The sequence below is a fragment of the Aspergillus pseudotamarii genome (genome assembly GCF_009193445.1).
Source record: "Aspergillus pseudotamarii strain CBS 117625 unplaced genomic scaffold BDV38scaffold_17, whole genome shotgun sequence".
Classification (NCBI taxonomy): Eukaryota; Fungi; Ascomycota; class Eurotiomycetes; order Eurotiales; family Aspergillaceae; genus Aspergillus; species Aspergillus pseudotamarii.
The window spans coordinates 169,293-190,844 of NW_022475031.1; the positions used below are offsets into that span (position 1 = coordinate 169,293).

The 21,552-nt window shown below is 47.5% G+C and overlaps 8 protein-coding genes and 1 non-coding gene across 9 annotated transcripts; 4 read left to right on the forward strand and 5 right to left on the reverse strand.

Moving 5' to 3' along the window:
- Positions 1-340: 340 nt before the first annotated feature.
- BDV38DRAFT_281306 (protein transporter TIM23) lies at positions 341-1,010 on the forward strand (the record flags this gene model as incomplete). The annotated part of the gene is made up of 2 exons (XM_032059510.1): positions 341-931; positions 987-1,010. 2 exons carry the CDS (start codon positions 341-343, stop codon positions 1,008-1,010), a joined length of 615 nt encoding a protein of 204 aa, XP_031915201.1.
- A 1,412-nt stretch (positions 1,011-2,422) lies between these two features.
- BDV38DRAFT_270013 (glycoside hydrolase superfamily) lies at positions 2,423-4,591 on the forward strand (the record flags this gene model as incomplete). Its single annotated transcript, XM_032057072.1, has 4 exons — positions 2,423-2,477; positions 2,524-2,996; positions 3,058-4,446; positions 4,505-4,591. The coding sequence occupies 4 exons, from the start codon at positions 2,423-2,425 to the stop codon at positions 4,589-4,591; spliced, it is 2,004 nt and encodes a 667-aa protein (XP_031915202.1).
- A 374-nt stretch (positions 4,592-4,965) lies between these two features.
- Positions 4,966-5,445, reverse strand: BDV38DRAFT_281308 (uncharacterized protein; the record flags this gene model as incomplete). The annotated part of the gene is made up of 1 exon (XM_032059511.1): positions 4,966-5,445. One exon carries the CDS (start codon positions 5,443-5,445, stop codon positions 4,966-4,968), a length of 480 nt encoding a protein of 159 aa, XP_031915203.1.
- Positions 5,446-6,793: 1,348 nt separating this feature from the next.
- Positions 6,794-6,867, reverse strand: BDV38DRAFT_t103. The gene has a single exon. It is a non-coding gene; the product is annotated as a tRNA-Ile (tRNA).
- A 282-nt stretch (positions 6,868-7,149) lies between these two features.
- Positions 7,150-8,957, reverse strand: BDV38DRAFT_291546 (cytochrome P450; the record flags this gene model as incomplete). Its single annotated transcript, XM_032061768.1, has 5 exons — positions 7,150-7,306; positions 7,361-7,530; positions 7,588-7,944; positions 8,021-8,794; positions 8,865-8,957. The coding sequence occupies 5 exons, from the start codon at positions 8,955-8,957 to the stop codon at positions 7,150-7,152; spliced, it is 1,551 nt and encodes a 516-aa protein (XP_031915204.1).
- Positions 8,865-9,425, reverse strand: BDV38DRAFT_242879 (uncharacterized protein). The gene has a single exon (XM_032054151.1). It carries the CDS (start codon positions 9,257-9,259, stop codon positions 9,074-9,076), a length of 186 nt encoding a protein of 61 aa, XP_031915205.1. The 5' UTR covers positions 9,260-9,425; the 3' UTR covers positions 8,865-9,073.
- Positions 9,426-13,889: 4,464 nt separating this feature from the next.
- On the reverse strand, positions 13,890-14,406 carry BDV38DRAFT_242883 (uncharacterized protein). Its single transcript, XM_032054152.1, has one exon. The coding sequence runs from the start codon at positions 14,183-14,185 to the stop codon at positions 14,030-14,032; it is 156 nt and encodes a 51-aa protein (XP_031915206.1). The 5' UTR covers positions 14,186-14,406; the 3' UTR covers positions 13,890-14,029.
- Positions 14,407-14,634: 228 nt separating this feature from the next.
- Positions 14,635-17,286, forward strand: BDV38DRAFT_242884 (putative protein kinase). The gene is made up of 2 exons (XM_032054153.1): positions 14,635-16,524; positions 16,585-17,286. The coding sequence occupies exons 1-2, from the start codon at positions 15,027-15,029 to the stop codon at positions 17,130-17,132; spliced, it is 2,046 nt and encodes a 681-aa protein (XP_031915207.1). The 5' UTR covers positions 14,635-15,026; the 3' UTR covers positions 17,133-17,286.
- A 615-nt stretch (positions 17,287-17,901) lies between these two features.
- Positions 17,902-20,232, forward strand: ilv3 (dihydroxy-acid dehydratase ILV3). Its single transcript, XM_032054154.1, has 4 exons — positions 17,902-18,020; positions 18,094-19,499; positions 19,566-19,884; positions 19,949-20,232. The coding sequence occupies exons 1-4, from the start codon at positions 17,947-17,949 to the stop codon at positions 19,995-19,997; spliced, it is 1,848 nt and encodes a 615-aa protein (XP_031915208.1). The 5' UTR covers positions 17,902-17,946; the 3' UTR covers positions 19,998-20,232.
- The last annotated feature ends 1,320 nt before the right edge of the window (positions 20,233-21,552 follow it).

Sequence of the window (21,552 nt, forward strand, 5' to 3'; positions counted from 1 at the left end):
CAAGGATATTATTTTAATTTCTTAAAAAAAAAAAAAAAAAGATTTGATATTCAAATGCCCGCCCCCGCGCTGGGGAATCACTTTTCGTGGATTTTCGAGGCGGGTCCACCCAAAGCGGTTAGCGTCGGCCAAAGCTTTTCCCGACACCGGAGAACTGCCCGTGATTACTCGTGACTCGGCCCGTCACGGGGTTGAAGTTTTTGTTCTGGTTCCTTCGAATTTCCAGACTCGCGACGGAGACCAGCAGCGCCAGAGTGGCATACCAAACGTTGTTCATTTCCTCTCCTGTTTTATTACCTTCTTAATTGTATTCATTTTAATAAAACGTTTCTCTTTCAAAATGTCTTTCTGGGACTCACTTAGCGGCCGCAAACAGTCCAAGGGCCCCGAATTCGACCCTTCCACCGCGCAAGATGCTACGTCGTTCCTCTCGGAGGTCGCCATCCCTGATCCTACCTCGCTCCACCCCTTGGCTGGCCTGAACCAGGATACCCTCGATTATATCACCCTCGAAGACTCCGCCCTTGATCAAACGCCTGGCTCGCAATCACTTTTGCCATCTCGTGGATGGTCCGATGATCTGTGTTATGGAGCTGGAACAACGTACCTTGCTGGTTTGACCATTGGAGGAGCATGGGGTCTTGCTGAAGGCATGAGGAAGGTGCCTGCGACGGCACCCCCCAAGATTCGCCTTAACGGTGTCCTGAACGCTATCACAAGGAGAGGTCCTTTCCTCGGAAACTCCGCCGGTGTGGTGGCTATGGTATATAACGGCTTTAACTCGGGAATCGGATATGCGCGAGGAAAGCATGACTCTGCCAACAGTATCGTTGCGGGTGCCCTAAGTGGTATGCTCTTCAAGAGCACCAGGGGTCTTAAGCCCATGATGATCTCTGGCGGTATTGTGGCTTCTATTGCAGGAGGCTGGGCTGTATGTGGAATCCGTTCGTTCCCTAAGGTTGGAAGTTTCGCTAACTCAATTATAGCTTGTGCGCAAGACCCTTCTGTAGATGCCGCTCGTTCCGTTTCGTTGTATTCTAGCACTCGAACCGAGTCGACCTCCATTCGCCACCAGTTGTCCGAAATGATTGTCCATTAAGGGTTTGTTTCAGCAAAGCGGGAGGGTGTTGTTTTTTTTTTTTTTAATTTACTTTTGGTCCACGCTGTATTAGAACGATTTTTCTTGTTATTCCTCGAATCTCTTCCCTCCGGCGCTCGAAGCATTTGCATTATCCATGGTTGGGACCGGCATGGTAATGGGTCTAAATTTTCCTGTACATATAGCGGTCCCCTGCGTTTATGGGTTCTTGATGGCGAAATGCAGGTTTTATTTCGTCCTGTCTAGTGATCTTAATTCCTTAGGAGCTCACAATGAAAGACTCGATGCCAAAACGAAATCATTCACCTCCGGAGCAATCGCCGACTTTAATGCTAGCACTGCAACAGACAATCTCCGTTTTGCGCGTCTTCCCTGGCCTTCCGGTGCAGTTTGATTAAAAAGCGAGAGATCCGGGTGTTCTTGGGTGCTTGCACAGGCGGAGTGTGTCATGTGCCGCTTTACAGCCTGTGGTCAGGTGACCACTTTACATTCAAGCAGCATGGAGTATCAAGTCTCTGCATTTCGGTCGATTCGATACCCATTGGTGGGAGATACACTCGGTGATATTGCGATGCATATTGCTCGCTTTCCAATACTTGTTATGTCCCGAAGCTGATTACTTGGAATCGTGGCCACTGTCACAGTACTGATAGCGGAGAAACCAAACACAACCCCCAGGTTACATAAGGGTGACATTGCTAATTCCAACCATGCGGAGTCTGATGCTGATCTGCACGACTATTGTCGGATTTCCCCCGATCTGGATGGATCAACCAGTGAGCTCAATTTATCAAACATTACCCTTGTTCGTGCCGTGCGGGGTTGCAGAGTCCAAGCTCCTCAATCATCGAGATAAGCGTTTGAGTCCAGTACTATCAAGATGCCTCCACTCTGCGAAGAGTGAACTGATAGCAGTCTCCAAATCCATAAAGAAATAATCACGGCTTGTTTGTTGTCTGTCAGACAATAATCTCCCGGCATACGAATAAGGTCCAGCAAAGCCCGGTTATTTCTACTCTCTACTAGTAAAAATCGCCCATTTATACTAGACGTGAGACTGAGCCCCACCTCTCTGTTATGAAACGTCACTCCACGCGAAGATCACTAGGGTGACTACTGTTGATTAGTTGTAACCTTCTTCTTTTGCCGATATATCCAAGCGAAGTGTTGATAGTAACAGTGCACCATGTTACATACATGGCTTGGATGTTACCAAAATATGGAGGCCGGACCTTAAATAGCGAAGAAAGCCATGGAGGTATTTCTTAGACATCTCCTGATCAATCTCTCCACTCCAAAGCCATATTTCTATTTTCCGCCATTATGTTTTGGGGTCAACTTGTTAATATAGGCCTTTTCCTTTCCCTTTCTATAGGAGGTACGAACTATGAATCTATATCGTGACAACGTCTCACAGACTGCAGGGTACAGCCGATTGGTCACTATCCCAACTATACCGTTCAATGGAACGAACGGTATCTATTCCCTGGCTCAACTCACCAGTATTGTGGTTGATGCGCGCTATGCCAATGTTGTAGATAATGATGGCGCAACCCAAATCCCACCTACGTTGCAACAATTCGCCGAGACTTTCCAGAAGGACCTCCAGTCCACAGTAGGGATTGATATACCACTCACGTCTAGCAGGACGGCCGCGGTAAATTCAATCTTCTTCACATTTACGAATGACACGGGATTCCATGATGCTGCCGGGAGATATACCTCAGAAGCATATACCCTAACAATAAACGAAAATGGCGTGAAAATCGCTGGAGCCAGTCCACTAGGTGTTTGGTGGGGATCGCGGTCATTGATTCAGGCGGCAGTCGTCAGTGGCGACACCCTTCCTCAAGGATCTGCAGTGGATGCGCCTGGGTGGGCTAATAGAGGCATCATGGTATGTGACTCGCTTGCCGAACTACTCCATTGCGTCGTTACATACTCTAACTCCTCTTCAGTTGGATGCTGGGCGCCACTTTTACCCCCCTGAATTTCTGATCGAAATGTGCGCATTCCTATCCTTTTTCAAACAGAATGCATTTCACGTACATTTGAGCGACAATCTCTACAACAACGTAGATCGGTATTCCGCTCAGCAGTCGATGGATCTGTATGCAGCATTCCGCCTATGGTCGGAGGATCCTGCGGTAGCTGGACTGAATAAACGGGCCAATGAATCATATACCAAGGAGCAATTCGACAACGTCCAACAACAGTGTGCCCGGCGGGGTGTCACTATTATTCCTGAGATCGAAGCTCCAGGTCATGCGCTGGTCATCACCCAGTGGCGGCCTGAGCTAGCCCTTGACGATCTCAGCATGCTTAACATTACCCATCCAAACACTATTCCTACTATGAAGGCCATTTGGAAGGCTTTCTTGCCCTGGTTCCACAGCAAAACCGTTCACATAGGTGCAGACGAATATGAAAAAGATCTAGTGGCAGATTATACATCTTTTGTTAATACGATGCGGGACTATATCTTCAAAGAATCAGGCAAGGGCATGAGAATCTGGGGCACCTTCAAACCATCACAGGGTGCCAATGTTTCCACGGACGTCTCCATCCAGCATTGGGAGTTCTTCGAGGATAATCCTTACTTCGACTATATCAAGAATGGATATAATGTGCTCAATTCGGACGATGCGTTCTACATTGTAGGCAAGTGGTCCGGTAGCTACCCATCCACGCTGAACAAGACTCGTGTGTTCTATGGAAATCCCGCCGGCGGGGCTTATTCTCCCAATGTCTTCGACACCAAGAATGCCACCAACAACCCTCCTCGGAATGACCCTCACATCCTCGGCCACATTGCGGCTCTATGGAACGACTATGGTCCAAATTCTACTACGGTCCTTGAAACATATTATTCGTGGAGGGATACACTTCCTGCCCTGGCCGACAAACAATGGGGCGGAAGCATTCTAGAGGAGGAATATGATGCAGTATTTGACAAGATTCACGCCGCAATCCCTGGACAAAACTTAGATCGTCGTGTACAGAGTCACACTGATACCGTACTACATTACAAATTCGACAAGGACACCGAGGCCGTCGTTGACCATTCTGGAAACGGCTATGATGGAATCATACGAGGATGCCACGTCCAAAACTCCACTCTCCTACTTTCCAACGGCTGCTATGTGAACACCCCACTAGGTAGCAAAGGGAGAGACTACACTCTATCATTCTGGGTGAACCCCACATCACAAACCCCCGGCACCCTCTTTGCGGGACCCGACTCGGCCCTTCTAAACGGAAACGGGTCGATTAGCAATATAACTCTGATAAGCGGTGGCAACCCATACTCACTCAACTACAGTCTTCCTCTTAATACGTGGACCCAAGTGCAATTAATTGGAAAGGGCAATCGAACTCTGCTCAGAGCCTCCGATTCGGGTGCAGGATCTACAAGTATGGAGTTTCTTGCGCGTCTGGGGATCAATGGCGAAAGCCAAGTTTGGGCTCCAATTGGAATCGAAGCTCCACTAGCCCGCATTGGGGAAGGTTTTCAGGGGATGATGAAAGAGGTTGTTCTACGAGGGAGTGCTGAGTAAAGAGTTCTCATAAGTTCTGTTTCTATGGATTTTGTGGCATAGGGCATGCTTTGCAATATAATACGGAAGGTTCTCATGTACAGAACAGCAATTATATAATGCCCTAGCTGAATTCAAGATATACACTCTTCCACTGAATAATCTTACAATAAAAACAACAATCACAAAAAACAAACAAAATGATAGCACTAAAAAGCCACGAAGGCTTTCGCCAAGTTCCAAACCACAGGGCCACAGTCAAAGGCCGAGCTGACTCGCCACCCCCCTATCCAAGGCCTCTAATCCCTCCAAATCAACCCAACGATATGTCTAAACCAACAGCCCAGCCGTAGATCCAAACAGCAAGAGCGCAAGCACTCCAATCGACTTCTTGGCCGCAGCAGCATTGGTAGTAGAAGTCGAGGTCGCACCAGAAGAACTCTTCGTCCCAGTCGCAGTCGAGCCAGTAGCAGAGGCAGTAGCGACGATAGTTCCAGCACCAGTTGTAGGAACGCTGCCGGTGGCGGTCGCGTTGGCGTTAGTGTTGCACCACACCTCTCCGGGCTCGGATGCCTTGATGAGACATTCTGCCAGGTCGCCGACGTTCTGGCCCTGAGCCAGACAGTAGTAGTCGCAGTCGTTGTAGGAGACGACGGAGGCAGAAGAGCAGCAGCTGCTCATGATTGCAGAGTTGTTTCCCTGCATTGGCATTGCGCAGGCGGCATCTTTGACGGGGATCTCGTAGAGCTTTTGGTGGCAGGTTGAGGTCGCGGAGGCGGCGGTGGTGGTTGCGGTTGATGTAACTGACATTGTGAAATTAGGTAGGGAATGTGAATTGGGTTCTGGATAGGTGGATGTTCTGGTAGAGTGTGTAAGGTTGTTTTTTGTGATGCTACTGGAGTTAGAGAGGGTCTCTGTGGGCTTTATAAAAGGTATGAGGGCCTAAGATCACCAATCCATGGATCTCAGCTCCCTTGGGGCCCGCTTCTAAGCCACTATCGCTAGACATTTGTTCATGAATTGTTTCTAATCTAAGTGTATCTCAAGTTAGTGTGATTCAAGCCCCATGCTTTCGAGATTGTGTTGACTAGTAGAGTATGTCAAGCACGGATATGTTTGAAGCGAGCCAATCTACCAGCTCACTATTGTATAGTGGCCAATAGAACATACAGATCAGACTCATAGCTCTTCATTGGTTTTTCTTGGCTTTAGACAAGAATAGCCATGGCTGACGCGGCCCTGCCACCATATAGCATGATAATACTGTAGTTGACTAGGTCACATCGGCTATAGGGAAGATATAACTTCAATGTAAGACATGTGGAGCCAGGGGTATCCAGTGATGGGCAGCAGAAATAGTACAGGGCTGAGTCTTTCTCCGAAGATTAGTGGGTGTGCTCGGAGATCGAGGTGGCAATGCCGATACATTAGTATGTAAATTCTTTTGTTTATTTGGTATAAGTTTAGTAGAGCCGCTTACTAAACGGTTTCTGCAGATTCAGGTCTCTATTATTGGTTCGTTCCTGGCTTTATCTTGGATCTATTTTTGACCCGCCATCTTGGGGGTTCAACCACGATACATAATTCCGGGCCGAGTTCTCGGGATAGTCGGGCATGTGTATGTATGGCAAAGTAAGGTTCACCCGGCTCCGCTAAACGTTGTCTAGAGTGCTAAGGTTTGCAAGTTTAATGTGGGTATATGATTATATGTCGAGATCTCTACGGGGCGGAGTCTTGCTGGATACCTACTCTTGGTTTAAACTTGAACTACAATGCGGTTACTAATGACTATGGGGTTCGTATGGACGAAGCCAGGACGAACCCTTTTGCTAAATTGAGTTGGGTTTCTCAATTGTAACTAGTTAACAGACCTCGCAGGCCCTTGCCACCCCATGGGATATATATAGTAGTCCGCAAAGAGAGCAGACTGTGGGATTGTGGGTGGGTGTGGGTTGTGTGGGGAAGCGGGTAAAGACTATTCAGACCACAATTGATTGAAATTTGAAGAATCACTGTGGTGTCGGGAAAGGCATACCAAAAGCATGAGGGGAATTGGCATGAGTGAATTCCAACAGAGATAATCATAGATCTCTTGCGAATGCTGGAATGAAACCAGGAGATAAGATATGGGAGCAAAAATTGAAGTGCTAAAAAGTAATGGTCCCAGAGAGGCTCGAACTCTCGACTTCTGAGTTATTAGCTCAGCACTCTAACCGACTGAGTTATGGGACCAATTGTTAAAAATTGCTTTCATAATTGGCAATATTAACTATAATTATCTATAAAATAGCCATTCCATAGTTGGTCGAGGCACGGTATGTATCGATTAATAAAGCCTTCACCTACACCAAGTGTCTTTTCGAAATTTCAGTATAATTCAGTAGGATTTTAAAGCGACCGTAGCTATTAGCAGGACGTAAAAGATCAATCTTCTATTTCATTGCCTACTCAATGCCCGCCACATACCATTCTCATTTTCTTGGGTAAAAATATATATCTCCTGTATGCTGGCAATCACGCAAATCTGTCAGTCAATCTAACCATCAGTGCTGGTTTATCCCAGATAATAAACATCCTCTGCTTATCCCAGTTCTCACTCTCTGCAGTGAGGAATATGTCGAAATTGAACAGCAATTTGGTCAACATCAAACGCATCTCCATGTGTGCCAAGCTTTGGCAGATGTTAGCGAATCGAGCACAAAGTACATAGAGTATGAGAACGAACTTTTTGCCCAGGCAGTCTCTGGGACCCAAACTAAATGGCTGCACCACATCCTTTCTGTCAGAGTCGAACCTATCGTCAGTCCCCAGCCATCGCTCGGGAATGAATTGATCTGGGAACGTGAAGTTCTCTCTATTATGGTATGATGCGTAATGGTGGGTGGAAACGGTTACCTGTATGATGTTAGTTTTTGGGACCAGCAAGAAGCATCAAATAAAATTTGAATATACGTTTTCTGGAACGAAGTGGCCGTCAATTGTACACCCGCCTTCAGGGACTAGTCGTGGAAGGCTTCCCGCCACTGGTGGATACAGACGGAGGGATTCTTTAAGGACTGCGTTGAGGTAACTAAGGTGGAAACATTTGGGCGACGTGATTTCCTCGTCTTTAGAGAACGCGGTACGGATTTCCTTGCTGAGTTGGTCCATGATATACTTATGCTTACAGAGGTAGAAGAGGCACCCAGATAGTAGCGACGCCGTCGTTTCGCTCCCAGCGATGGTAATACTGTCTGCGTTAGCCACCACGAAAGAGAAGAACAGAAATGGCCGTATGTGCTTACAAGATTGAGTTAGCATGGATCTCGGCTCTGCTCATGAGGGGCTGGTTCTCGATGAACTCTTCCTTATCATCACTGAGCCCATGTTTTAGAATGGCGGATACGAAGTCTGGACGAGAAGCTCCTTTCTGAAGCCGGCGGTCTGCTTTCTGAGCACAAAGCCTATGATTTTCCAGCATTTTCTGTTTCAAAGCTTTTGGTAAGAGCGACCCCTGTATTTTCCTGAACAGTGCATATTCGTTCAAGACTCCAAGAAACGCGATACCCTTCACATTGTTGAACATGAGAGCGATCCACGGATGTAGTTGACTGTCCTTGAGACAGTCAAAGGTCTCTGCGAACATAAGATCACCGATAATATCAAAGGTAGTGAAATTGAACCAGCTTTTGAGGTCTTCTTCTGCTCTATGCATTTTATTGGCATTAGTTCTCTCTCGCAGTCGCTGGATAAAAAGATCGACGTATGATACGACTATCCCTTCCTGTTCACGTAGACTTCGCTCGGAGAAGGCATGGGATAGCAATCGTCTGTGCCTGGAGTGAGATTCGCTATCGATATACCCACCGATGCTGTTACTAATTCCGTTCAACGGCGAACCATATAACTTAGGATCCTTTTGAAATTGTGGTCGTCCACGATGTAACCCGTAGATATCTCGAAAGCCTTGGGAGCTATTGAACGAGAGCTCACTGGGACCAACTCGCACAACAGGGCCGTAGTGATGGTGAAGGGCCAACATTTTCAAATGGCTATGACCTCCCAGTATGCTTATCTGACGAGGGATATTGGACACGGCCCAGAGCCTTGGTCCAGGAAATGATGCCAATGGAGAACGGAATAAGTTATAGATAGTATCGTATACCACGTAGGATATAAGCTTATTAACCGTCAACTCTGCAACTCAGGATGCAAGTGAAATGATGCATATTGCCGTAGGATAGACGTACCACCAAGGATGCAGCGGCTGCCATCCAGAAGCTGCTGCCATATGGTTGGCTTAAATGGTTTAAAACGTAATCAGCTGCAAGAGCCATAGCCATTATGCTGATTGAATCCGCTACTTATGTCTGTTGCTTGAATGAAAGATTTTGTAAGTTGTTGAAGTGATCTCTAGCCTCTCTGAGCGAAGGCGACATGCTTGCTCCTTATATCTCCTCTACACCCTATAGCTGCGGGCAAGCTTCTGAACCTGGACTAATGCATTCCTGCAAATGCCGTAATTAATCCAAGCGGTCCCGAAAAGGTCTCGCCTTTCTCGAAGAGTACTGCTACGGATGAAAAGGTAGTGATTGACATAGTAGACCCATGCGCAAGAAGCAACTAACACTTGGCAGTATTGCATAGTATTGATAACCTTGTACGAAGTCGTAACCCATTTAAGTTAAGACAGGCCGCATGTATGGCCATGCCAACTGTTTACCTTAGGGATAATTTCCTGGCAGTCAGACTTCCAAGGAATGAGATAATGTATATCCTATAATGACGAGAATATCGACCGTGATCTAAGAATGATGCGACCATTCAACTATCATTGTGCGCTTACATGTATTCGTAATGCTACCTCAATACAGACGGTCTACAGAGAGCACCCGTGATGTAAGATTGGATAACCACCACGATATATTTACGAGATACTAACCAGTCACTGAACATAGATATGGAAGTGGCTTCCAAAGTGCAGCTAAGTCGGCACTAATGTATCGCTCTAGAGTTTTTGACACTTTAGCACAGTGACTACCTGAGTTGATCAGTGCGTTGTGGGCTAGGTGAGGGGTAAATTCGGCAGCTAGAGTCTTCATAGATGAAATGTGACAACAGCTTGCAGAATTGATGCACGGCTTGATCTCATATCCACCACACCATATTTGAGCGTACAAGTTAGGATTTGGGATCGTGCCACCCGCCGTGGGTTGCTGACTTTCTTGTTTTAGCGGTGTCTGTAAATCTTGTACTTTCATAACAAAAGATCTAATTAAGCCTTGTTTAACTATACGTAGTTGACTGTTAACCGTGGCTCGTTTATGCTCTGAAGAAACTCCGGAGAAATTTTTGCATCGTCTCGACAAGGTGTGTGGGGCTCTACCTAGCTGTCAACCCGTTAATGCAACAGCACGACTGCATCATATGAGGGGTGTCGCATGCACCCTTGCTGAAGACGACCAACCAGAGGACTATTATTAAAGTACTCTGACCATGTCGAATGTAACACGGGCACACTCTGAGTCAGGCTGTGTCAAAAGCACCGTCCCTGCTGATTCATTCGGGCATGTCCATACTAGCAGATATAGCTTCTAACGCACCTAATTAGTCAAATAGGCATTTGATTGCCACATATATGAAACAAAAAGTACTAATTATTTGATTACCATGTTGAATAAGAATTGATTATATGATGGCAAGGCCATCAAATAAGGGTAAGTAATGTAGTTGACGGTGAAGTTATCGTAGCAGAATGGCAAAGAGCATACAAAATACTACAAAGGCCTCGGTATAGGTAAAAGAGTGTTATCGTGACAGAAACGGCCTGACCCGCAAAATATGGACCATTTATTCTGTGTCTAGAACTGATCGTCTGCTCATTGCGATGCGGACATTTGCCAAGAAGATAGAAGGTGTGAGGGGTCAATCTCGACCCTTGGTCTGCGGTCATATTGACTCATACTGCAGATAATTTATCTGAGGAGAAAAGACAATGATAGTCACGTCAAATTGCAATCATTTCACTATGCCGAGGACCACACAAGCCATCGACAAGAACATGGTTTATTCAGGAAAGCGTTTGACCTTGATATCTTAGACTGGTTACAATAACACAAAATGACCTATATTGAACAACTTCGGCCACCAGCCATGTAATTCGAATAGAAAGCCTGATTTGTAGTCTATCTTACCCTTTTTCGTGGCACACATAAACCTCGAGTGGTAGCCACCGGGTCTGATGGCCAATCGCAACCTTCATAGTATGCCTACGGTGAGATGGAGAGTGGGCTAGGCCTGAGTCGAATGACAAGGTATTATGCTGCAAGCTCCACGCTTGGTGATGGTACTCACCTCCCATCTCCCTATTAATGGTCTTGTCCAGATATTAGAACGGCCAATGTCTAACTGGTCCAACTTCGGAGCCCATCACCTACGGGCAAATTAGTTCGTCTCATGCATTCCATGCACGGAATGAACTTACGGCATTACTTCTCTAGCGCTTCTGATCCTCTCCATCTAAGTGAGTCCTCTATTACCTCAGGCTGAGAGATTGCCTCGGAGATCGCACGGAAATTATCGCGACAGCTGCAGACATGGATCAAAAACCCCTTCGTGCTGCCTTACTGGAGCGCGATGCACTGGCTTTCGCGTTGTATATGTGACTGGCTACACTGTACCGCAGTCAGCCAGTTTATCCGAATGGAATGTCTATGATCAGGATACTCTTATTTATAAGTTTAACTCTAATCGAATGATGTGTTAGCAGTTATAAAGTGCAACGATACTACTAATTGGGAAATGAGACATCAGTCTACCAGGGCAGCCTCTAACAAAAAGGCCGGAGCCCAGCTTCCAGAAAACTGTTCACTCTTATGCACCTTTAAGAATTCAGCCATGTCTCGCACCTTATTAGACAATCATATATTCTAACTCATTGGGGGCCCGGGCCGGCCCCTGTGCTCATTACCACTTTGAGTTAGGTGCTGCGCTTGAACACAAAGCAGCCAAACGTTGGGAGCAGTGTACCAATCACGGCTCACTGGTGACTTATTATTAGGGTTTTTTGTTACACGAAAATGCCTTATCTAGACCTCATCGCGAACCTTCTCTATGGTGAATGTATGTATATAGTACATGGTTGTTGATATCGTCATTCCAGTCTATACACTTGGCAGCACTCTACCATCGATGACCTTAGGTGTCTCGGATCATGTCTACCGGACAATATGTGATTAATTAGCTGTTGCCCAGGTTGATGGTTTTCTCAGTATCTTATGGTATAAGGATTTTCAGCTATAAGGTAGCAGCCGGACTTGGGTGGTTATAATTAATCGAAGCCCATGATTTAAGTTGCGCCTCAAAATTCCTAGTGCAACCGTACAAATGGCTGATCTGTAATCTCTGTACCAATTAGGAACAATCGGTCGATAATCTCTTTCATTCATCTACTCGATGGAAAAGCTTCGAGAGCCTATGCAGGCGCAAGAAATGATGATCCATATCTGATCACGCGACAAGGCTAACAAGATCTAGCATAGTGTGGAATTCAGGCACTGTGATGGAGATCGCAAGCTACCATTTTTGTCCTCACATTCCAGTTAATAAATCGCGTACATTCTTGAGTTAGAAGCATAAGCTCCGTGGCGAGGTTTACGGTCGTATCGTTGAGAAAACTTTCTCCCTCCGAAAATAATTTTATATGGAATGTGATTGCCAAATGAGTCGGGACGATGATTTTGTCATTGCTGAGGAAAAAGTGATAGAGTCGCTGGTGAAGGATCAATGGAACCTGCATTCAGCTTCCGTATCTGGAATCACTAGTATGCAACGCAACACAGTAACATCGGCCCTGACCCTGAGACGTTTCCAACACCAGCTTGAACGGCGATTACCTCTGGGGACAAAGAACTGCAACAGTAGCAAACGGTGGGTGCAACGGTCTCAGGGCTAGAATTGAAAAATTTCGTCAATTCCAGTCTAACGGTTAGTGGCCCCTTTGCATACTCATAAGCGGCCACGCGCCTGTCGGTGGAGGGCCATAAATTCCGCATATACGACTATGAAAACCGTTAGGGCTGATACCCTGAGTCTGGGTCAGTTGGGTCCGGTATCCAAGTGGCCCATCAAAGCTTTTGCTTAGCAACGTAATGTGTAGTGGGACCTATAATTACCCGGAAATGAGACATCTGTCGAACTAACGTGTTCTGGACCGTGAACTGAGCGAAGAAAGCCCGGTGGATGTTTTCGCGAAGCCTCTGGCAAGTATTTATCCTTCCAAGATCCAGGGACACTGATCTCATACAATGACGAGATTTTGATCCACGTCATCCGTGAAATCTATTCCTACGTAGCATCCTTGGCAGATCTTCAGTCAACTTGCAACAGAAGTGTGGGACGGATAATCATGGCATTGACCAACCGGATCCAGTAAGCTCGACATGCCTGCCAAGAAAACGCTCACCAGCCATTCATTTGAAAGAAATGCGCCCGTAGGCCCGAAATGCTGGGTCAACGGGGCCTTTCAATAGCTCGTTGTCTTGGCGATCGTCGAGGGATCCCCTGTTTCAATTTTCCCCCGTGACAAATCACAGATTTAAAGCACCAAAAAGCAAACCTCGTGAGTATCAAACAGCTTACGTAGACTTGGAGGCACAGTCGTCGATCTTGAAGCAAGTAACCGAGGGTAACCCTTCACAATTTCAGAGCAATCAGATTCAGGGTACAATCGACGGAGTTAATTTTGCCCCTTCAAGCGGAACTAACGCAGACGCTAAGGTAGTGTGGCCGATGATGTGCACTGTGCGTCAAATCAACTCGACAGATGATAAATAACGACTCGTCGCGTCGAAAATGGGTCGGAGATTTGAAACCATGGAATGCGGTTTGACCCGAAATTTCGGCAGCAAGTCGAGTCCAATCGACCTTTGTGACAGTGGAATGCGGAAATCGAGAACGTCTGTCCGCTTCCACTTGCAATTGGGGTTGTTTTAGTGTTATTTCACCAAGAACCACTTTCCCGGTTACTGCGACCTAATCCGGCTTAGTTTCACTTAATTCAAGCTTAGCCTAGATGAGACTGGGTCACTTGCAGTCCATGGATCATTTGCCATTCAATGAATGTCATTACGGTACAATCATTTGGGTGTCCGACTCCGGGGCTCGTTGCTCGTTTGGGATTTCTTGCAGCTCACAGGTTTCCCAATTGGGAAATACGTATCTGCTCGAGCTTCGTAGGACTACTACTAGTAGTCCTTATAAGCTCCTGGGGTTTGTTGAGAGGCAAGGATAGACAATAGCGCCGTTAAAATTGAAGGATAAATAAACGTTCTTTTTATTTTTATTTTTATTTTGTGCAGTATCAGCAGGCTACCCGATCTAGAGGATATGCAAGGCACCACCACTTAAATCATAGTCAAAGAGAGAAAGAAAAATTCATCGCCATGTAAATCAATGGATCAATAGTATGTGTACTAAAATAAAATAAAAAAAAAGAGAAAAAATGAAAAAGAAAAGGTGAAGGAAGAGAAATCCCAAAGAGTGGGTCCTGCCAAAGTCTCCTGTCAGCCATGATCCATCACAATCCAGCCACTGACTTCAGTGTGCCTCGATTACGGATTAGTCGTTGCATCCACCCCTGTACTCCGAACTCTTCCCACGATCTCCGACCAGACTAAGCCTCATGAAGCTTCCATATCCAGGAAGAGTCTGATTTAGGTGAGAGGGAATACCAAAAAGAACCGAGACGATCTTGATATGGAAGGGAACAGTGGTTCCTCTTTTTGGGCTTCCCGCCAACGGCATTACTGGATGCGGGGTAGCGTTAAATCCTGTTGAGTCCTCACCTCGTGGCCACTATGCCAAAAGCAGAGCGGTCATCAGCTGACCCCGCGTGGGTTTTTTTCTCTGTAGCGTCATCCAAAGTAGCAGCTACTGCGAAACTTAACGTTTTGCATGGATACTGGCCCCGGGAGAGAGTGTATTTAGCCCTTGGGGAAGGACAACCATTCCCGTCCCCGACCCTAGTTTTGCCTCTTCTTGCTTCCCCGACTGAAAAAAAATTAAACCCACCCAATTTCCTTTTCCTTTTTACCATTATCTTATCTCTTCTCCTCTTCTTCCCTTCTCTATCGTCGCCACTTCCTTTCCCCTCCCAAATGCTTTGATAACACAACCCATTAATTACCATTCACCCCCGGCTTCGACCAAAATTTTAGGCCTGAGGGCCCTTTTTCACACCAAGTACAGCTTGGTCTACTTAGAGTTTAACCCCAGGGACCTTTTAGTTAGCGGTTACCCGCCTAGTTCGAGTGACAACTGCGCTTTGGGTCCACTTTGCGCCGCGACAGCAGTGCCCTTCCGCTAAATTGAGCCATCGGGATATCGCAGCTCTGAATCCCCTGACTCGTTCGATGATTTCCCCGGATTCTTCTCAACCGACCGATAGGTCAGCATTGTTTGCTAAACAGCCTATTCAGTTACACGAAGCCTCTGCTACAACGGCTTCGAGTAACAATGAAATTTCTTCGGTGCCTTCGATGAGCTTTGGAGTAGAGGGCATCTGCTCTCCAGTATCCTTGAATGGGGAATTCTCACCGAATATAAAGGATGAAATGATTCACCAATGTCACCCCGGGGCTCCACAGCCCCTTCCGTCGCTTCATATACGAACGGACCTGCCGCGCACAGCACAACTGAGCCCGTCGAAAGAATCCGACCCTTTCATGCATCACAGCCTCTCATCGAGCAGCCTCCCGCGAAGGACATCGAGTTTGCGTGGCTTTCTCGAAAGGCCCTCGTCCGGAGGAGGTTCCCTGTCTCCGGCATCGTTACTGTCATCGCCACAGCTGATGGCCATGGGCGACATCACTCCCTTACCTTCGCCGATCGGTGGCGTTTCGCCATGGAAAATACCGCGTCGCAGTTCACAGTCGTTATCTCGGACCCCATCACTCCTTTCGCGCAACGGCTCGAGCCTGAGTTTGCGTTTGAGTGACTCGTCTCAAGTGCTGGGGCCCTCAGAATGTCGATCGCGAAGCAAGCAACGTGGGATGGCGGAGATGTTGGGTGCTGACATGCATTCAGACACACCCAGCAAGCCGCGCCCTGATGGAGCGCCGAAGCATGCTCGTAATCGTAGCCTTAGTGAGTATGTCCCTCCAACGAAGGCCATTCCGATCAAGCCACGTCCAATCGCAGTTTCGGGATCCGGTGCGTCTCAGGGGATCTTTTCATCGTCAAGTACCGACTCGAAATCAAACAACATGCACCGGGAACAGCACTTGGCGATTCATCGCGGCATTGCGTTACCCGCAGTCCGTCCTCCCACGCCGCCAAGAAGTAGTCGCAGTACATCTGATGGTGATGTGGAGCCCGTCATTCTCAGCCCACAATCCATGGATGGCTCCGATGAAATATACTCGGTACGTTCCATTCGGTCCCAGCAGCCGCGCAAATATCGCAAACTGCGCGAGCTCGGACAAGGCACATTTAGCCAAGTATGTCTAGCAGTACGCATGGAACTGCAGGATGATATGGATTCTGGTTACAGTTCAAGTCTCCAAGGGGTGAATGCTGCTACACAAAAGCTCGTCGCTGTGAAGGTCATTGAGCATGGCCCAGCAGGTGGAGCCGATGAGGAACGATTGGAGGTCTCGCTCAAGCGGGAAGTGGAAATTTTGAAGTCGGTCAACCATCCATCACTTGTGCAATTAAAAGCGTTCGGAAGCGATGAAAAGCGCGCTCTTTTGGTCCTGGATTACTGCCCAGGAGGTGACCTGTTCGACGTCGCAACCTCTGGACCGAGGCCCATGAGCCCAGTGCTCATTCGACGGATCTTCTCTGAGTTGGTGGCTGCCGTGCGCTACCTGCACGCCAACTTCATAGTCCATCGGGATATTAAACTAGAGAGTAAGAGATTCCACCGTGGCCTGGATTGACCATCGTGCTTACCAGTCGGACCAATTATAGATGTCCTAGTTACTCTCCCTCCCGCTGCTATGGAGGAGATAACTGATTGGCGTACATATGATCGCGCGGTCGTTACCCTTACCGACCTGGGTCTCTCTAGACGAATCCCGCAACCTCCGGAGAGCCCGCTCCTCCACACCCGATGTGGAAGTGAGGATTATGCCGCCCCGGAAATTCTGATGGGACAGCCTTACGACGGACGGTCCACCGATGGCTGGGCCCTTGGCGTCTTGCTCTACGCAATGATGGAAAACCGATTGCCGTTTGATGCTTTGCCGGGTACTCGAGGGGACCCGGCGAAACTCCGTGCTCGTACCCCACACCGCATTGCGCGATGTGAGTGGTCGTGGTATCGCTATGCGGACAGTGACGGTGAATGGGATCCTCAGAAGGGGAAAGATCTAGAGGGGAGCCGTGAGTGCGTTGAAGGGCTACTAAAGCGGAATACTAAACGCAAAAGCTTGGATGAGATTGCATCAATCGAGTGGGTTGCGAAAGCAATTGACGTACCGGGTGGGTTGAAGAGAGGTGACAAAGAGGTACCGTAGAGCTGGTCTCTTGGTTTCTATTTCAGCACTCTCCCAGCCGGTTTTCTATATTGCGCTGTTACGTGATACAGAGATGAGCACGGGGTGATGCACTGATAGTGTTTTGTATCTGTCTTTCTCTTCTCTCTTTTTTTTTTTTTTTCTTTTTCTTTTTCTCCTTTATATTTTCCCTTCTTCCTTCTTTTCTTTCTCCTCTCTTCTTTCTTCCTACTTCTCTTTTCTCTTCTTTTCTTCCCCTCTATAGCCTTTCCTCATTCCATTCGCTTGCTTTGGCTAGCCCAAAAAACCGGTATACCCATAGAACTATTTTTTTTTGCTCTTCCTAACCTCTTTTATCGTGTACTTGCTTTCTTTTTATTCTTTTCATTTCTCTTATTTACGGATATACAATACTCATGACAAAAGACCGCAAGGCAAGAGGGTGGTAGAAGACAACAATCGCAGGTTCTAGATGGGTTCGAAAAAGAGTTTAAGTGTATAATAATTAATTATAAACACAATACAAACACGATTGAAGATGATTAGAGGTTCATTGCTGTCCCTATATTTTATGTATACTCGTAGGTAATTGAGTAGTCAATGACGCATGATTGGCCTTCGTGCTGACAAACTACGGCACGGGATTGGGCCAACCGGCATCGGGGAGCCTGAGGCTAACTCCGGCCCCCGACTTCGCTGCGGAGGAACGGGCATCACTCGCGGCGACCCGCTCCACTTTCTGTAGAGTTCAGAAGCTATTTATTCTCTTTCAATTGAGTTCCCAATTGCCCTTGTGTGTCATTTCCACGGACCCCATACCCCTCAAACTGCGATTATGCTTCTTTCACAAACTCGGGGGCGTATGCCCTCTGCTCTACGGAGCCTCTCCAGGCGGTCCGCCGTCAATGTGTAAGGCGATCGAACGAATTGCCCTTTCCCATTCACCGATGGCAGCAGGTTGCTGATTTATTTTCAATACTAGTCGTCCCATCTCTACCACCCTCCCCAGACAAAAGACCTCTTCCTCCGAAGACGACAACGCCCTGAACAAGGTCTCCCGCCATGTCACACAGCCCATCTCGCAGGGTGCTTCCCAGGCCATGCTTTACGCTACGGGTTTTACGGAAGAGGACATGAACAAGGCTCAAGTCGGTATCTCCTCCGTTTGGTATAGCGGTAACCCCTGTAACATGCATCTGCTCGATCTCAACCACCGCGTCAAGCAGGGCGTGGAACAGGCAGGCTTGATCGGCATGCAGTTCAACACCGTCGGTGTCAGTGATGCAATCAGTATGGGTACGAAGGGTATGCGATACTCTCTTCAGAGTCGTGATTTGATTGCCGACTCTATCGAGACTGTTATGGGGGGTCAGTGGTATGATGCCAACATCAGTATCCCGGGTTGCGACAAAAACATGCCCGGTGTGTTGATGGCCATGGGCAGAGTCAACCGGCCGAGTATCATGTTGTACGGAGGCACCATCAAGCCCGGCTGTGCCGCGACCCAAAACAATGCCGAAATCGACATCGTCTCCGCATTCCAGGCCTACGGACAGTTCCTGAGCGGCGATATTACCGAGCCTCAGCGATTCGATATTATCCGTAACGCCTGCCCAGGAGGCGGTGCCTGCGGTGGTATGTACACGGCCAACACCATGGCCACCGCCATTGAGACCATTGGTATGACCCTCCCTGGCTCTTCTTCCAACCCTGCCGAGTCCCGCGCCAAGGACCTTGAGTGTCTGGCGGTCGGTGGGGCGATCAAGAAGCTTCTGAAGGAGGACATCCGCCCTCGGGATATTATGACCCGCCAGGCTTTCGAAAACGCTATGGTTGTGGTGAACATCACCGGTGGCTCGACCAACGCTGTGCTGCACTTGATTGCCATCGCTGATTCGGTCGGCATTAAGCTGGATATTGAGGACTTCCAGTCCGTCTCTGACCGCATTCCTTTCTTGGCTGATCTGAAGCCATCGGGCAAGTATGTTATGGCCGACATGCACAAGATCGGAGGTACCCCCGCACTGCTCAAGTTCCTGCTCAAGGAAGGCCTCATCGATGGCTCCGGCATGACTGTCACTGGTGAAACTCTCGCCAAGAACCTCGAGAAGGTGCCCGATTTCCCCGAAGATCAGAAGATCATCCGCCCTCTGTCCAACCCCATCAAGGAGACTGGCCACATCCAGATTCTGAAGGGATCCCTGGCTCCGGGTGGCAGTGTTGGTAAGATCACTGGCAAGGAGGGTACTTCTTTCACTGGTAAGGCACGTGTCTTCGATGATGAGGATGATTTCATCGCTGCTCTGGAGCGTGGGGAGATCAAGAAGGATGAGAAGACCGTTGTGGTTATCCGCTACACCGGACCCAAGGGTGGTCCTGGTATGCCTGGTACGTATCGAGAGTTCAGATTCAGATTCCTTTCGTTGACATAGCTAACCATTCATCGTGGGATAGAAATGTTGAAGCCCTCTTCTGCCCTGATGGGCTATGGTCTCGGACAGTCGGTTGCCCTCATCACCGATGGACGTTTCTCTGGCGGTTCTCACGGCTTCCTGATCGGACATATTGTCCCTGAGGCTGCTGTTGGTGGACCCATTGGTCTCGTCAAGGATGGTGATGTCATCATCATTGATGCTGAGAAGCGCGCCCTTGATCTTGAGGTTGACGAGGAGACTCTCGCCGCGCGACGCAAGCAGTGGGAAGCCGATAAGGAGGCCGGCAAGTTGCCCCCCACCGGTTTGACTATGAGAGGAACCCTCGGCAAGTACGCTAGGTATGTTATCTCTGCCCCATAGAATGCATATGGTCTGATCTCAGTTACTAACACGCTGCAACAGGACCGTCAAGGATGCCAGCCACGGCTGTATCACCGATGCTCTTGACTAAGTGTCAAGCTGTCGGGTGTATTTTATCTTTGCGCGGGATGCCATCTAAAGCAATGCGTCCTTTCCCGCCTGAGTTGGATTGGGTGGAATAAAATGTCCTGGTTAATATATTATTGTCTTGGTGCTGCTTGGATAGGCGAACCAAAAGGATTGAAAAGCATTTCCTTTAATCTCATGTTGTTATTAGGAGCCTTATTTAACATGATACCTTACCAATTTCATTAACAGAGTTCTACACGATCTCCAACGAAGTAGGGGACAGCAATAGAGCAGTTGAATACTCTGCTCCCATTCTGACCCTCTTGCCAAGAGGCAACGGTCGTGTTTGAAGAACAAGATCAAGAGTATTTTGCACCAAGCAAAAGAATCCATACAGATCCGATTCCGAGAATAACAGTTGTGAGAACTCGCGCTCAGGAGAGATTAGTCGTGGCATATTCCAACACGCTGGGTGATATCCTCTCAACCAAAGTATCTCTTCAGTTATTGTTTATAACATCCTGTTGCAGATTGGTTGGACCTTATACACGATTGACATATGTATCGACATGATGTTCAATTTCATCTACAAATGCTAGAGAGTCAGGTTCTCCAGGCATATGGTAGAATTACTTAATGACTTGGCTGCCAAAGGCGGGGGCCTCTCCTCGTAGCTCGGAAGAGGTCGCTATTGGTCTTTCTAAACCAACTACTAACCAGGTCAGAACTTGCCAAATCATCCTATGTGTCTATTCTAGTTTTTAAATTTTGTTCATAATTACTACTGCTCAATTCACGTATCACAAGGTACGTATATACCCTCTATATACAGTAATGATCTGGCTAGTAGGACGCTTGGCCATCAGGACTATCATCATCTTCATCCTTGTATTGCACAGCCACTCCATCAAGATCTCCTATGGCGGTAAAAGTGGCATCATCCAGCTTCTTCACCGCCCTATTCTATCAGTTAGTCCTTTATTCCTCCTTTCCTCCCTCTGTTTATCTCAAGAAATACTTACTCTGGTATGATCTTCACTGGAGGAAACTTGGGAATTTCAGGATAATCTCCTTCTTGAAGGCCAATGTTTTGTAACATCCTACATATTTGGTTATTCACGTGGCCTCTGGTCGGGTCCTATAAATCACAGATAAACTTACTGGTTGACAATGTGTCTTTGTAGCTCATATGCCTCCTCATTTTCAAATGTAATGATGACCTTGGAAGAATACTCTTATATTAGCAGCGAACCTATTAAGTGTTGTCGTAGTCTGTAACATACCCGGCTCATTTTTGCGATAGTATTTGGATTCTGCAAGAATTTATTATCAAAGTGAAAAGAAGATAGATATGAAACGGGGGGAAGTAAGTCGGGAGAAATAGACAGCCAATTTATATCTATGAGAAGGAGGAGAGGGGAAGAGCCATGGCCCATTTTCAGCTGGGCACTATAACGCCACATGCCACATGTTCAGCTGTACGTTCACTACTAACTACTTTATCCGATAAAAGTCGTGTATGCGAAGGATACTTTCAGCTCAAAATCTCCAGTGTTCAGCTCCGGGCAGCATTGCCA